Below are 16,274 nucleotides of genomic sequence, written 5' to 3'. Positions count from 1 at the left end.
CCTTTGGGTATTTAGTCGTGGGATTAGCAGCGTAATTCGTCGTTTTTCTTATCTCTTGGAGGCCACGATGCGCGGTTTCAACGTAATTCCCCCGACACCGTGATATAAAAGTTTACGATCGAAATTCGCCAGAGGGTCTGTGCCGCGATATACACGGACGTAAAACCGAGAGCCGTTCCCCGTTTTATGGTACTCCCCCGATACGATGAGATTCGGACGAATCATCGGCGTCTCGTGACTCGCGTCTTCCGGTTCCAGTCGACTAGAATTTGGGTAAAAGTTTTCCAGGTTGCTTGCGCGAACGCAAGCTATGACCGAGCTTCGCATGCGTTATTTCCCCCTCGTTTTACCTTTTACCTTTCGCCTTTCACCTTTCCTTCTTGACCCAGCTACCGCTAGCGTGGTGGCTAAGGCAAGGATTGGCGAAAGGATTCAGTCAAGAGCAAGCGAGCATCTTATATCGCGACCGCGCGAACCGCGTCTAACCTTCCGCCTCTGCAAAACCAGCAACGCACGAAACAGTGTAAATCGAGCTCTCCGGAGTTTTGCTTATTTACGCGCTGCTTTGCAAACAGCGGAAAGCCTTCTCAAGAGAACCGACTATGTTGCAATGTTACGAGAGAGCCGTGAGCAACATTCTTATAAGATTTCGTGGATAGAGAAAAATTTGCATCCAAGGACAAGAAATTACGATCCCGCGGAATACGATGTACAATTACGAGTTGTTTCACGGTAAATTATGGTTGCTAACCAATCTGCAAAACACGTAACGACTATTTTGCGAAAATATCACGTACATAGAGGAAACTATCTACCTCGTCTACGTTCACCTTACAAGCCACTTGTCAGTTAAGAAGTGCGAATACACCGATATCAAAAAATAGAAAATGTGGAGACCCACGAGAGATATTATAGGATTTGACAACTGGAGTTTGTTCGAAGAGCCAGATATTCCCTCGGAAAATTCAACATTCGATTCGAAACAATAAGGGCAGAATGCTGTTTTCCTGGGAGAACGAAACGGTTGGCGGAAGAACAATGGCCAGTGGAAGGAACACTACGCTTTAAGGAACGGCAAGACCAGCTAGAAGATGTCAAAGCGGCGAGTAAACGCGCTATAAAGGGTCGCGCTATGAATGCCGGTATTAGTGCCGCTAAGCCGCCGTCTTGGGCAGCCCGAATGTAATCTCGGTCGAGATTACGACGTACGTCTTTGGAGCACCTTTAAGAGATCGGCGACTCGTTCGCTTCTTTCTTCGCTCTAGAACTTTTGTACCGTGACTGGCTCGCATCCGCGCCGAAATGGTAATCGTTCCGAAAGAGAAGATGCAAAAAGGAAAACTCGTTGGTAATCGCTTCGCAAATTCAGCGACGCAGTTTTGCGATTGTAGTTCAATCTGGACGATTAGGAAGGCGTTCCTCGATCGTCGATGGGAAAAAATAGACGGACGGGTACAATTTGGAAACAACGACGTAGCGAAAAACGTTCCAAGCATCCATACCTGTCTGGGAAACGATCTACTTGGCACCGTGAAGAGACAAATATATACCCGTGCGCTGCCCACTACAATTAAAAGATGAAAGTGCAAAGAAGAGCATTTGTTCGTCGTTCGGAGGATGTTAGAAGAGTTCTTCCAAAACGCCTCGATTATTTTCATTGCGGAAAGAGTGAGATAGTTTCACAATTACGGCCTGCATAAAGGGAAGCAATTATCTCACTAAAAGTGACACTATGCAGCGGACAAACGCCGTAGCAAACAGGTAAAACGAACGAACTTTCGTTTGCACCTTCATTTTTTAATTTCACTAGATCGAGGAACCCACGACCAGCGTTCTCTCGCCTGTTATAAATCTACGATGTAAAGTGACACGTACGTGACAATCAGAACGCGACGTTCGCTGTGGCTACACGTGACGTCGACTCCCAGCGATGATTTATCGAGTTTATATTCGCAGAAGTCTTTTCCAGCGTTTTACAATAGCGAATCTCTCTACTCCTGACGTCGCGAATCTCGCTTCCTCTTCGTCTCGTTCCGTTGAAAAAAGGACAAAGACTCGGTTGTTCGGTGCCTGTTTACAACAGAAGGACGGCGGAAAGCGTGGATGTACGCTTCGAGTTGACATGGTCGCGGCGATAGCCAGAGGCAATTTCCATCAAGTATCGAGCGAAATACGCCGTCAGGATGAAACTCGGCCTGTTTGCGTTTACTTGGGCTGTATCGAGGACCAAGTCGATCGACGGAAGAATCCTAGAGATAAAAGGAAGCGAGAGAGAAAAAGGTCCTCGCTTCGAGAGTCAGGTAGAAGTGATTTTCCTTGTCTCGTTCCACTGTGACGCGATCGCACGTTGTTCCATTTTCGTTTTACCCTTATTATCAGTCGCCTTTTTCCGACCCCTGGACCCTTCGATTCACCCAAATTATCTTCCAATTCGATTCTATCGGTCTAGGTTGAGAAAAGGGAACGCGTCGCCGCTCACCTGGTCTCCCTTTCTGTTCACAGTGCCGCCAGCGAAGCCGATAATCTACGACGCGAAGAGAAGAGACATGAGCAAACTTCTCGAGGCCTATCCCGAAGGAGCTGACCTGTTCCTTGTCTGCGAGGTTCACGGAGGTAAGCGTCGAGTGTAAATTTTTCGTGTGCGAGATTAACGACCGAACGGCTTCCGAAACAATCTTGCAAAACGGTGTATCCCTCTGTTTGCACTCTCGTGTCGGAGCTGTCATTTATTTCGCGAGAAAATAATCTGTCGCCATGTTCCGCCCCTGTGGATTAATTGGCCGGAACTCCGTTGACTAAAGTCCGCCTCCTTTCTAATACCGGGAATAATGGATCGCTGCCAGAAATTGCTTCCAGCCGATTAGAGGGATGAATTATTATAAGTGGCTGCGCATCGTTTATAAAAACCTGGCGGACAGTAACCGAGCATCCGTCATACTCGATCAAATTGCTCGACGACAGCGCTAAAACTGGGTTTCTTCTTCGAGAGGACTCGTTCCTTGGCAAAATTTAATAGAGAAATGGTACAACGTGCCGTCTCGTTTCGCGTTCATCGATACGTCAGTCAAACGAATAGTCTCCCAGGGCCTGTTTCTCGAAAAAATAGCAACGGAGATAAAATACGACAGCGGAATATCAATGGGATACGTTCCGAGGTATGTAAGTCGCGTTAAGACGAAACCGCGACATGACGCGAGCGACGTCTACCATGAGAAGGGAAATCTGCACGTATATGTAATCGCGCGTAAAACGCAGCACGAAGGGTGACGAATGCGCAAACGTCTTTCGAATCTTGCGCGCCGGACGAAAAATCCTATTTCCTTGAACCGCGAGTATTCACTGGAGCGAAGCCAATTCCATTTACAGCCAGCATTCGCTTATTCGAAGAAAATACGAAGTGAAATAGGCGAAAAGTCCAAGGAGGAAGGAAAAGAAGAAGAAAGGAAAAAGAAGAGTCCAGCGCGATTTTTCCAAGATTCGTCGCCTGATAGGTGTCACGTTGCGCGACAAATTCTCTGGATCGACGCCAATTTTAATCTTCGACGCGGTACTCTCTTTCGCGGTACAGCCTCGTGTCTCGAGTTTGCAAACCCTTCTTAACTCATTCGATGATGCATCGATCGTTAGCGAAAAAGAAATCCGTTTACATTATCGTCTCTTGGTTCGCGCAACGCTTCCGAACGTGAACGATCCAGAGACTAACCGTTACGAAATTATTCGAATTCGAGACTGTTTTTCTACCGAACGATTTCCGACGATAATGACGCAAGATGAAAATTGAAAAAAGCCCTCGAGCGGCGATATGCCAATCGCAAACGTATTATTAAACATTATTTAATCGAGGTAAATTTCCGAGAGACTCGCTATCGACATTGTTCTGCACATAAAAGTTCAGAAATATTCCATCGTTCGTGAAACCAAAATGTTTTAATTTCATTATACATTCGATATTACATCGAGCAATGGAATCTGAAAGATTAACGAGAAACTGCCTCTGCCGGAACTTTTTCCTTAATTCAACAACGAATTTTTTCGTTCTCTCTTCCCGTGCTCTTTCCTCTGGTCCTTGAGGAAGATTACACGACTTACAGCTCACAGCCAACCAGTCGTCGGGCCAGCCAGCCGTTCACCCTGCAGTCCTTCGGACGAGCGATTTGTCACTCCAAGGAGAAAACGAATTTCCAACTTACTCTGAGAGTTTTCTCTTTCCATGTGCACGGACAGGTGACCCACGACTTCCGGAAGGTTCGCATTGTCGGCCAAACTTCATGGTATCCGAACGAGATACGAGTAACCAACGAGAACTGTCAAACACCGGTCTATGCAGCGACTTACGACAAATTTATATTTTCTCCTTACTTCACGATCGTCCCTGAGTCACTGCAGTTCGCAACCACTGCCGCTGTTCCGACTCTCCTTTGGAAATTGCCAATTCCGTACAAAGAAGTTCGAAACTTACGTCTGCTTGATGGATTACGATCGAGCAAACCAATGCGCGAGTTGTTTATCGCTAAAGATAATAACGGCTCGAGTCCGCAAAGCGATTTAGCGCAAAGTATAATCCATGTCAAGACCAACTGTACAAAAACCATGCGTACAAAAGGTGAACAGTCATAGATATATGATAAAGTACTTGCAGTGTGTTCAAAATTCAAGGTAAGAGTTTAACTTGGCATAAGACGTGAATAATCGTCGGGATCGTTTTCAACGGCAGATTTGGGTTCGCGATGGCAAGGTATTGCTGCCAAAGTAGCGATTATTATTTGGCTGCGAGCTTAAAACCAGTCGGATGAACTTGAACGAAATGTCGACCGACCGACCGACCGACCATCCTTTAAAGCTTACGACTTTTCTTCCACCCTGTGATTCCACGAATCGTGAAAACGAGGCAAAAACGAGCATTCACCGTGTCGAGAGAAATATTTACGAAAAACTTTTGTAGAATAGTTGAAATATTTTTTATAAGTGCTTCGCGAACAAAGGTGCATCCATAAAAAACCAGCGAGCCGTCGCATCGCGTCGCGTCGTCGACCGTTGAGGTTCCAAAAATTCCAGCGGCTCTATTTCTACGAGTGTGTTTTCTCCGATGTACGTCATGGTCGTTGGTTAAAAGAGGATTCATGAAGTAAAGAAGATCGGAATTTCGGAATTTTATCAACTCGAGACCTAAGTTCCGTAGATTCTTTCTCAGACTTACCGCCTTTACCGTCTTTGATAAAACAACAGAAAATGGGAGGTCACTGCGCGACCAAACGTTCTTTTCTTCCAATTAAGGTCGGACATCGAGGGCGGTGGTGAAGCGCTGTTGCAAAGAGACGAGTATTCAAAAACTGAGACAAACTAGACACGATTCTCTATATGCAAACCGAAACTCTTCTATCATCCATGAAACAAAAAGAAACCCCGATAATCTCTTACAAATAAGAATTTTGATTTACTTTATCTCGTTTGGAGCGAGTTTTTGCTTCGGCAATTTACAATACACGCGAAATATGAAAAACAGGATCGTGACGATGCGCGATCGAGATGTTTAACACACCTTGGCGAGATGTCCATTGTGGCACTCATTGTTGTCGCACAATGTGTAGATACCACACGTATATACTATCTTCAGCCTTTGCCACGCATCACCTTCCTCGACTGCTGCGCGTTGCTTCGGCATTGTTAAAACGTCCGCACGAAAGTAATTCTACAGCAGGTCAGAGTAAAGTGTTTGTTTTAACGTGACTCGCGGCTAACGGTATTCCTTGCTTTAACCTCGCGGACCAACACTAGCGAATCCTGCAGTTTTTCTCTTTCATTGTTTGCTCGATCTTTACTTTCCCGGCGTTTTTAAAGTTCCTAGCGTTCCACTGCAAAGACGGGAAGGAAAATAAAATCAGTACAAACTATGAAATTTCCCGACGAATCGCGGCGGTAATTGATTTCCAGCAAATTCCGCCGGTGTGAATGGGACAGACTCGCTTAAGGACACTTATTCAGGCAAAAACGTTATCGAAAAGTCAAAAACCCAGCTTAAAGGGGCGGGGATCGATCGCTATTCGTAACAAGACTAATTACCGCGGAAAGGCTGCCTCGTTGACGAATCTTGAAACTTGAATCGTATAAATGGCATCGTTTAAGTGGCAGCTAAACTTAGCTGCGTTATTAGGAACCTCTCAGCGTAACACCATGCGCTCTATTGTTCGTGAAACGTTCCAGTTTCAAGCTGCGTCCACGAGCAAACAGTCGCGCCAGGCTTTTCTGAAATTTCCAACTTTGCCTCTGTCGAGAATCAAAATTACAGAAAAATCAAGTATCAATGTATATCTAACGAAATTCGTACAGAGTAAACGAAACGATCGGGACTTGTCGGGGCTACAAATGTAGCGAATGCGGTCGAAAGCCACTAAAATTCGCCTTCTATTGTACTTCCTTCGCTGTCGCGTAGCATTATTACGAGCAAGTCGTACTCAGCTCGCGAATCTCGTGATATATACCTGTGTACCATCCATGATACCAGGTGGAAACCTGGAGAGCAATAAACATCCTTCTCCTCCTATCCCCAGAAATCCCCGGCCCCTTACTTCCACCTTTTCTAGTTCCGTTCTCGTAGAAGCAATGAAATAATTCCCCATCTCGCCTACCGGAAAGTCGAGAGCGTGTGACACTCACCCTCGATTTCTCCCTCCACCGGTTTCCTCCTTCAACTATACAAGCCACGATTTCTGTCACTGTTAGCTCTCCGGCCGCGTAATTCACCTTCGAAACGAACCGATCTATCCAGAGATACTTGTAGGTTCGCGATCGCGTTCGTCTTTACTACGTGTATACAGTAGGTATACATATTTTCGATCTAATCAAAGAAATACAGGAAGTACACCATCGTTTACGTGATAAAATACGCCGACTCTATCGCATCGGGATCCTTCTATACTCGCGATTCAAGGAGACAAATTTGCACGGATAATTAACTCGGAGAATTAGGTGACCATATAACCGGTACATCGAGACTATCGAGATCGCTAATGTTGTGGCCGAGTAAGACCCGTCGAGCGACGTGATTGACGACTAGCTCGGAGTCTCTGATACACATTCGTAAACATGGACACAGTTTCGATACGTCGTCTACTCGGATTAGACGAGTTACTCGAATTGTCCTAACCAACGATCAACCTGCTTGTTACGAGTAAGCGATAGAGAACACTCCGTCAGATATGGATCAACGATATTGCGGGATTGCCAAGTAAAACATCAAACAGCGATAGATCAAGCATCGACGCCGTTAGATTCTCCCACGAGTGACGGAGCGTGTCCGAAGCTTTCTTACGCTACCAACAACCAGCTCTTGGTCGAGTATCCAACGGTCCATTTACCCTGCTCGGTCAGTGGTTACTAATAGTCACTTTCTCGAAAATCATTTCTATCGACTATTTCGCTACGGTAAACGTTTCTCAGAGTTTGCTTCCGGTTTCAACTACTTTCGTGTGTGATCATCCCGGATCAAGGCTAGAAAATGCCGTATCATTGAGGCTCAGTCGACGGGCTTTCCTTCGGCGATACCTTTTTAAAGTACAACCTACCCTGATGAAATTGCGACTGGGAAAAATTCTTACATTCGAGAAAAGAATTCTACCAGAGGTAAAAGAAGTTGCAGAGGGAATTCTAACAACTAGGAAACTTAACCTTCCGAAGAATCAAGAATTCCGGCAATAGGGAAAAAGCGTAACGACGACATAAATGAAATTTCAGCGATAAGACTGGGACGCAAAGACACCGGAATACCAACTAGATATAAGAAACAACGGGAAAACTTTATACGACTAACGTGTAAAGTAACGATACGTTATCGATATCGTATATACGTCCTTCAGGGGAATAAGAATTATAAATTCTGTACGGAGGAACTCGACACATTGTGATTCTAATAATTCTCGAAATAGCTTGCGATACCTGAGATTTCCTATAAGATTTCCATGAATGTAATTTTGTTTGCATTTTCATTCGGTTGTCACGTTCGCTGATGACTAAAGCGGCATGCAAATGCATAAGTCACGTGATTTGTGTACGTTCTAAGATGACTTGTCTGCTCGATTTAGGTAAACCAAGACCCCGAGTCACGTGGTTTCTGGAGTCGCAGACAATCGATGCGCCGTCGGAGATTCGGGAGACCCAAGGGCCAGGAGGCGAAACCAACGTCGTAACCATAAGCAATGTGACGCTGAAGGGTCTCACGAGAAGTCACTACCACGCCAAACTGTTCTGCAAAGCAAGCAATACTCATTTAGCACCGCCACCCACTACTGCCGTTATCATCGAACTTCACAGTAAGTGGAATGACTCGATTTCCCCCATTCTCGTTAATTCTTTATCGCGATTCCTCCTATCCCTTCTTCCCGTTTTCGAAAGATCGAGTACGCACGTTTAGAATACCGCCGATAGCTAAAAACATTATTCAAAAAATCGATGGTACGAACGAAATACCAGGGGATCGCAATTAAGACAATTAAGTCGTCTACAAAAGACAGAAGATTTCAATAACGTCGTTTTATCTGCCTAAAAGAACAGTAGGTAATTTGCCCCTTCGTTAGCCGCGAAAGCCAACCCAGTTATGTTAATGAAATGATTAATAATTAACGGCGCTAATTACCCGTGATGCAGGAAATCGCTTGGTTCGAAACTCGAGTGTTTGTCCCGTCGGCACAGAGGTTTCGTCGTGCCCATTCACCCGACGCGTACACGTCCAAGTATTCTCTCTCGCTCTATTTTTCTTTCTTTTTATCTTTTATTTCCTCTTTTACTTTTTTGCAAGTTCCACGCGCGCGATCGCACATAGCATAAAAGCGAACAAAGTTCTTCGGACGAGAGGAACGGATATCGAGTGTTTGTGCGTGTATTTTTTTATCCGAATCGAGAAACGGTTGAACGTTTAACCATCGCGCGTCCAACTTCTCTACGACGGATTTTTTCCCATAAAATCTGACCGAAATGAACGAACTTCGAAAACGGCGATATCAATGGCAGCAGTTAGATTCGACGAGCTGAAATTGAAACATTTTTCAAACGATTATAACGGAAAGAGAGGTATGTGTAGTATGTTCGACAACCAACGGCCGCGCAACACTGGAAATCACGTTTGAAAGGCAATCAGGACTCTGATGTCATTAATAACGTTACTTCTGAAATCGCCTGGCAAACCGCAACGTGCGCCAGTACGAATCGGTATACCTGTAACCATGTCCAATTAAATTTTATGAAATGCGTACACATATGTATGTATACATTACAAGAGGAACCGTTTACCCAACACACGCCAACCATTGCTGCGCGCTTCGACGATAATCGAGAAGAAACGCGTATTCGCATCTTGGATGAAACAGAAAAACGTCATCGAATAAATACATCGTAATAATTGCCTCCTTTCGACGCAGCTGACCCGTTAGCGATTTGAATGGTCGAAAGGAACGACTTATTGCTTTCTGTTTATCGGGCGAAAATGTCGATGAAATAGTGAATAGAAAAAATCAGACGAAAGCGAATTAATCCCAGCAAAGCGACCGATTGATAATCATCGAAAAAGAAGAGAAACACAAGCGACGATATATCCCGACGCTTCTTTGACGACCGATATTAAAGTCGCTACGAATCGTTTTACGATATCGACTTCGATTCGTTCTCCTTGATATTCGCGCGCTCTAAACCGCCAGCGGTTTCGAACCCAACTTTCATCAGGGGCCGATCAACGTTTTCTTTAAAATTCGCAATTGGCCTGGTATCCAAAAGGGTTTCTCGCGCGAAAAGAAGGGCAAGTTTCGACGCGACTCGACGCGGAACGTCCACGCTGACTCTTTTCGTATTCTCTGCGCGTATTAAGAGCTCCGGTAGTTCGTGATCCGATTAAAAACTCTCCGGTTGGTTCGGCGAACAGAACCGCGATTGCAGATGTCAGTCGATGCAGGAAATTAATATTAATAATTTCATAAGCACCGGGTTGCTGGCCGACTCGTCGGTACGCTCGAGATTCATCCCGCGAGAAACTTTTCCATCGGACAAACAACTTTAAATTAAATTGCGCGCCGCGGACGGTCTTACCGCTCGTCGGATACAAGAAGAAACCGAATCGAGTAATTCTGAGCGATGATGGTGTAAAAGACTCGCTTGGGAAATACGCGCTAGGGAAATACGCGCTAAATGAAAACCATCTTTAGACCATGGCGTCATAAATATCGTTAAAAATGGGAAATTCGACGAAACAGAGAAATCTTTCGTCGCCTTTCGCTTTCCATTTTCCTCTACGTTGTTTTACGTATAGATCCCTTAAATCGGTTTTCCCACGAGGAATACGTATCTATTATCCTATTACTCGAAGAATCGAGCTGAGCGAGACTGGATATTAACACTGATCGCCTCTTTAATACAACACTAACGCAACTCTTTAAACTCCACTCGCTAAACTTTCCATTATCCTACACCCTTCAATATCTTCATCCCCAGTCACACTTACGGACTACGCTTTAACGTTCACTTACGGACTCAACGAGTAATCGACTTGGCCACGACTCTCTTCAACTCTAACATCTAACCCTGGCAAACTCGAACACTTGCAAAGCACACTAACCAATTACTCAAAACTTTCAAAACTTTAATTGCTTGCACGCTCGTTTACAATTCTAGCACGTGCCCATTCTCGTCGGCGCCATGTAACACGCCAACAATCGCCATTCACCCGAGTTATCCGTTAAAGCAGTCAGCAATTTGCAAAGAAACACGATACTAGATCGACTTTTCGATACTTGGCTCGTACACGGGATAGCAAACATCAAACCGCTTGTCGACTAAAGCGTAAGCAATAACAAAGTGGAATGGTTAATCGGACCAAGATTACCTTGCATTTTTCTTCCACGATGCCTAACGACCCAGCTGAATCGTTCGTACGGAGTTGGTAACTGGGATGCTCGATTATTCGTTGATTGGACTGAGTTAGATGAAGCACGCGGCGAATGATCGACAAGCACTCCGTTCAACTACTCGAAAGTCTAACGAGTTGAAGAGACGACTTGACGACAGACGTGGGCACGAATCGATCGTACCTTCGCCTCGCCTTGGTCGAACGCCTCGCGTTCACGTGTTTTCATCAGTGATAAGAAACGCGTAAACTTACGTAGAAACTTCACGCAAATATATATCTCACGAACTATTCTACAAGTACGGATATTCGAGCAAACGTCGCGTTAAGATTCGATACTAATAACATCGTTAGGAAGTTGCGCTATTAGCGAGAAATAAAATCAAAGAAACGAGATAAATTATTTCAAGATTGCATTCTTTGAGCCAAGATTCGCTGATTCAAGATTCGCTGATATATATACATACGTGCTATATGCATGCTATATAAAACCGTAGAAGAAACAGATACATACTCGGAAATTAGCTGCCTTCGATATGAATCGAACAACGGTTTTATTATTCTTTCGAGAGAAGGGCAGCTGGGATAAAAATGAAGTCTTTCTGCTTCCATTAATCTCAGACTAATTGGAGGCACGACCGATGAAGCGTACATCGGATAATTGGAGGATTCTTGATCGATACAGTTGAAATTCTAACGAGCCGAAGAGCTAGCCGGCATGCGTCTCTCTCCGACCAAAAATGCACCTGGCTCGGCCGAGTCTTTATCATTTGCATCGAATACATCTGCATATTTCGGAATTATCGGAATATCGTCATGTAAGATTCGAGGGTGACGGTCACATCTGGAGGTATACTCTCGCAAGTTCGACGTCCTTTTCCGATATACATACATATGTATATAGGATATACGTATATCTGATATATACATAAATCCGCAAGCACTGTGATAGTTTACCAATTTAACAAGTAACGAGTGACGCGAAGATGACACGAACGCTACGTGACCGCGACATTGCCAAAGATTTTCTCTCTGTGGTTCATTTTCATTAGCGCGTGGAATTGGGGAACGCCGCTCAAGAAAATTGCTCGACTTCGTTAACCAGTCGGGAAATCTCACGTTTCTACTTCTACGTCCAATGACAACAAAGAACTCACATTTGACAAAAGTCCACCGACCAATCCACCGTCATCGAGTTCCCGTTAATTAGTAAGAAAACTACCGAACCTCTCTTCGTTTGCTCGTTAGTCTTTCATAGAAAGGAATATCAACGAAAGCGATAAGAGTGAAGCAAGAATCGAGCTGCTAATCGATCACTCGGTTCGTGGTAATAATCGACCATCGATAATAATCAGACGTACGATTCAACTTTTCCTGCTCTGTCGTCTTCGGGCGCTCATCGAACGTTTGTTCGGCGATGCATAAAACAAAATAGAAGAAGATGAAGGACCGTCGTGTAAAAGCCGCGCGGATAGAGATCGTTCGATTGTTCGTACCGCGTGACAGGAACGCGAGGAAAATTTTACTAAAAGAACGAAACTCGAGACGCGCGTAGACCCACGAAGTAGTGAATCTTGCAACCGCGAATCCTCGCAGATGTACCTTTGGATCGAGAGACAACTAAGAACAGGAGCGTTGCAAACGCTCGCAAAGACGAACGAACTTAATCAACTTTTAGCTCCTAATACCTTACCGAGCTCGCGGCAAGTTAATAACTTCCTGTTTTCGTACGATTATCATTGCGAAACGTGTATTTCCCCGATGAGTCAAAAGTATAACACGATCCAATTTCGGTTCCGCTACCGATTCGACGAGACGGTGAGAATAACAAAGTTTGCATCGATAGGAACGAAACTAAAACCTGACCCCTACCATTGATATTACGTTGGAACAGTCGCGCGAAACCAAGGAAAGTTTGGTTAATTTCGACAGAAAGGTTGAGTTTCGTGAAGTCGCAAATGCGATCGTATCGTATTTGGGCGTGGTCTGCTGGAAAAGCTTATTAAACAGACCCAGCGACTCGTTTAAGCGAAGAGCGAGAAGAGGTTAGCGGTAGCTTTGGTGAAAACGATACGAGTTGCGGTTTTGCCAAATTATGACAATAATATCACTTAAAATCGTGGCCGATCTGGCTAAAATTTCACTTAAGTCGACAATTCGCAGAATCGGCGCATACGGACCGTTCTTTAATGTTCGCTCGTTCCACAGCTAACCGACTTAATCGACAAACGAGCCATTTAAACTTCTCTCCAATTCCTTTTTCTCCTTTTTCGTTCCCCATGCCCTTCTTTTTTTCAACCTCTGCAAGGTTCCTCCTTAGCCCGACTCTGGCTTTTTCCCCAGCGTGAGACGCATTATTCCCTCGTCAGTAATAAGCCCGCGAACCGTGAAACATATTAAACGCATAAATACGCTGGCAAGACGTCGAAATAAACTGTCGCGGGCGGCTGGCGAAATTCCACATCCTTGTCTGTAGCCCGATTTCGTATTTCTCTCGTCCTGTCGCTGTACAAAGAGTTTTGAATGAATTTAAAGCGAGAATTACCGGAAACACGGTAGCCAAGAGGTAATGTCGAGAGAGGCGGCAAGAAAAATGTAAAGATTATCTCGTAGTTGAGGTGTGGGTATTAAAAAGCAGCGAGTCAAATTCAGAGGAGCCGTTCTCGGCTGCCCTTCCACCCGACGACATGAATTTTGATTTACAAATTAAACACTCCGCAGTTTTACCCACACTAATTTCCGTCTGTTTTTGTTTTCGTTCGCTCCTACGAGTTCTATTTACACAGACGTTCCTTTCTTACCTCTGTACGCCATTGCACAGAGTCCTACTCCATGCTCCACTCTTTTTACAACCTATTCCCGACACTTCTCATCGATCTTTGTTTCTGCCCTGTTCATTTCCAAAAACTTGCCTTGAAACGGCAATAGCGAAACGTCGCGTCGTCATAAGGAATAATACTTTTCGATTCGTCTTTTCCGCGATCTATTAACGCTTATCCTCCGTTTACGCGACAGTTTCCTTTGATCGTTGAAGAGGAGTTCCTCAACGGTGAAACATAATACGATATATCTGTGGTATCTTGACATGTTTAGAGTCGTGATAGACGAAAGGAAAAAAAAGCGAGCAATCGACAAAAGTCTTGGTTTAATTTCCGGCGAGACGAGCACGAGATGGGAAAACTTTTTGTTCGGACAGCGAACAAAGCTGGTGTTTCGAAACATACTGTCAGGATCAGTAAGTGCATCAAAATTGTGGACAGAGGCGAACAAAAAAGTTGTTGGTCGCGTAGCCTGACTCTGACACAGTTTTCAACTAGCTAGAGTGACGGTCCGGTTCTCTGCATAACGTGTCGTTTCCCCTTCCTTTTTCTCCGCTTTTTTTTGTTTACTGCACCGCTAAACGAAAATTTCGTCCGCCAAAATTGTCTCGTGCGCGGAAAATACGTAGAAATAAATTTTACGACCCGCAAACTAGCAAATAATCGCTTAAACGTCAACTACCGGAGATCTAGATTTTCTACGTAGCACTTGATCAACGCGAGTAGGTAAACGTTCGTTCAGCGAACGAAGCGTTCATTCGTGTTTAAGCGGTCGATGCGTTCAATTAGAAACTGTACGATACGGAGAAAAGGTCCGGTTTAAAGTAAGCGCTAGAACTGGATAAATGTAAAAAAGGAAAGGAACGAAAAAGAAAAACAACGGAAGAATGTGCTAGAAGAGAGAAGAAATAACGATGATTATTCAACCGGTCCGGAGCGTAGAGTCTGGTCGTACGGTAAATTTACGTCTCGAGGAAGTTTCTCTCAGGTCTTGCAGAAATCAGTGGAAAGTTGGAAAATCTTTGGCGGTGCCGCGATGCGCGGTCGCCTTCTACTGTATTTATCTCCGCGGGCTGTAAAGTCGAAGAAGTTGCAAAGCGATCAAAATCTTTCTAACGGCAAAACGAACCGTAGAGCTCGGTAACGAGCTGAAGGGAGAAAGTTTTGAAAGTCGGAAACGAAGATTCCACGATCGTTAATCGACTCGGTTAAAAGATTCAGCTTACCGACCGCGAACTTGCAGACGACGAGAACGCGTAGACACCAAGTAACGAACGCTTTAACGGCCGCGAACAATGGCAGATAATTACAGGCCGGTAACGAGGAATAGCTATGCTGCGCTATGCCGTGCCACGCCGCACCACGCCACGCCGTTCCTGGTTTGCGTCAGCGCACGGTTTTCGAGCGTGCGGACCGAGCAGAACGTTTAATTAATGCTCGGTTATTTTCCCGTTTGCCAGCCGCGCGCGGTCGCAATCTCGTCATCTAATTAATAACAAGCCAAGACCTCGCTGTGAAAGGCATCTGTCAACTCGATCTACGATGAAACTCTCTGACGCCTGCAACGTTTTATTTCTCCTTCAGCCCACCGGTGAAACCGAGCTTCGCAATCAAGCAGAAATTTGTAATGTAATCGTTATTAATTACGTTAAAACGTTAAAACGCCATATCCTATCTAGTCTCAAATGCGTTACTTTTTTTTTGTTCTTTTGAAACCGTTTTATTTCTCGATTCAATCGAGGGATAACGGGACGTGTACGAAACTGAAAGCGCTTAGGCGCGCGCTCGCGTCCCTGAAAATTGGCCTCTTCGAAATCTTTCGTAGAATGCTGTCCCGATAACCGAGTCGAAAAGTTTCGCAAATAACATTTTCTTTACGCTTACTCGACGCGCTCTTGTACGTTTCGTTGTCCCGTTTCACTTCACGTACTGTACTTCTACAACTTCTTACTGTTTCCACTCTGTTTTTAAAGATAGAATGAAATCACGACGACGACTATCACGTTCCAGAATTATCAAAGAAATTTTGCCACGTGTATCTTGTAAAATTTTCGACTTTTGTTCGTTAAGAATATCTTTTGATACTTTCTGTGTGTGCCGATAATTTCAGTGAAACCATTGAAAGTGGAAATTATGGGCAAAGACAAAATCCTATCAGCGGGGAAGAAATACGAAACAAGATGTCAGAGCACGGGATCGAAACCACCGGCTGTTTTAACCTGGTGGAAGGCTTCTAAACAACTCAAGAGGACCATTAAAAACGTGAGTAGAAGACAGATTATAATCTTTCAGATACAATTATAACATTATGCGCTCGAAATAAAACAAAACGTTGCGAATGGCGAAATAAACGGAACAGGAGAAAATCGTGGCAAGCTATGGTAATGGCGCGGAACGAAATGGAACGATTTTTGATATTCCCTCTGGGAGACGAAACGTTTCCATCGATCGATGCACACCTTGTCAACTTGCTTGCGAAATCGTTCTCTCGAACTTGAAAGAAATAAAAATAACGACATCTCGATAACGATATTCCGTACTAACGATACTAAGAAGCAGAATAAACTTTA

General features: G+C 44.5%; 1 protein-coding gene across 4 annotated transcripts in view; it reads left to right on the top strand.

Annotated features, from left to right (window-relative positions):
* The window catches only part of LOC126921897 (nephrin-like), a 99,254-nt gene that overhangs the window by 45,629 nt on the left and 37,351 nt on the right, over nt 1–16,274 (top strand). For 3 of the 4 annotated variants that reach the window (XR_007712592.1, XM_050733912.1, XM_050733914.1), the window contains 3 exons: nt 2,503–2,613; nt 8,079–8,306; nt 15,815–15,966. Coding sequence is in view for 3 of the 4 variants with exons in the window: in XM_050733912.1 (XP_050589869.1) it covers nt 2,503–2,613; nt 8,079–8,306; nt 15,815–15,966 (491 nt within the window). In the remaining variant the exon portion in view is untranslated. Of the gene's footprint in view, nt 1–771; nt 2,301–2,502; nt 2,614–8,078; nt 8,307–15,814; nt 15,967–16,274 lie in introns of those variants that run through there. The other variant, XM_050733913.1, reaches the window with a different exon arrangement.

The sequence above is a fragment of the Bombus affinis genome, chromosome 11 (genome assembly GCF_024516045.1).
Source record: "Bombus affinis isolate iyBomAffi1 chromosome 11, iyBomAffi1.2, whole genome shotgun sequence".
In the NCBI taxonomy this organism is placed as follows: domain Eukaryota; kingdom Metazoa; phylum Arthropoda; class Insecta; order Hymenoptera; family Apidae; genus Bombus; species Bombus affinis.
The sequence above is the reverse complement of the archived record's forward strand: the minus strand, read 5'-3'. Positions and strand labels throughout refer to the sequence as shown.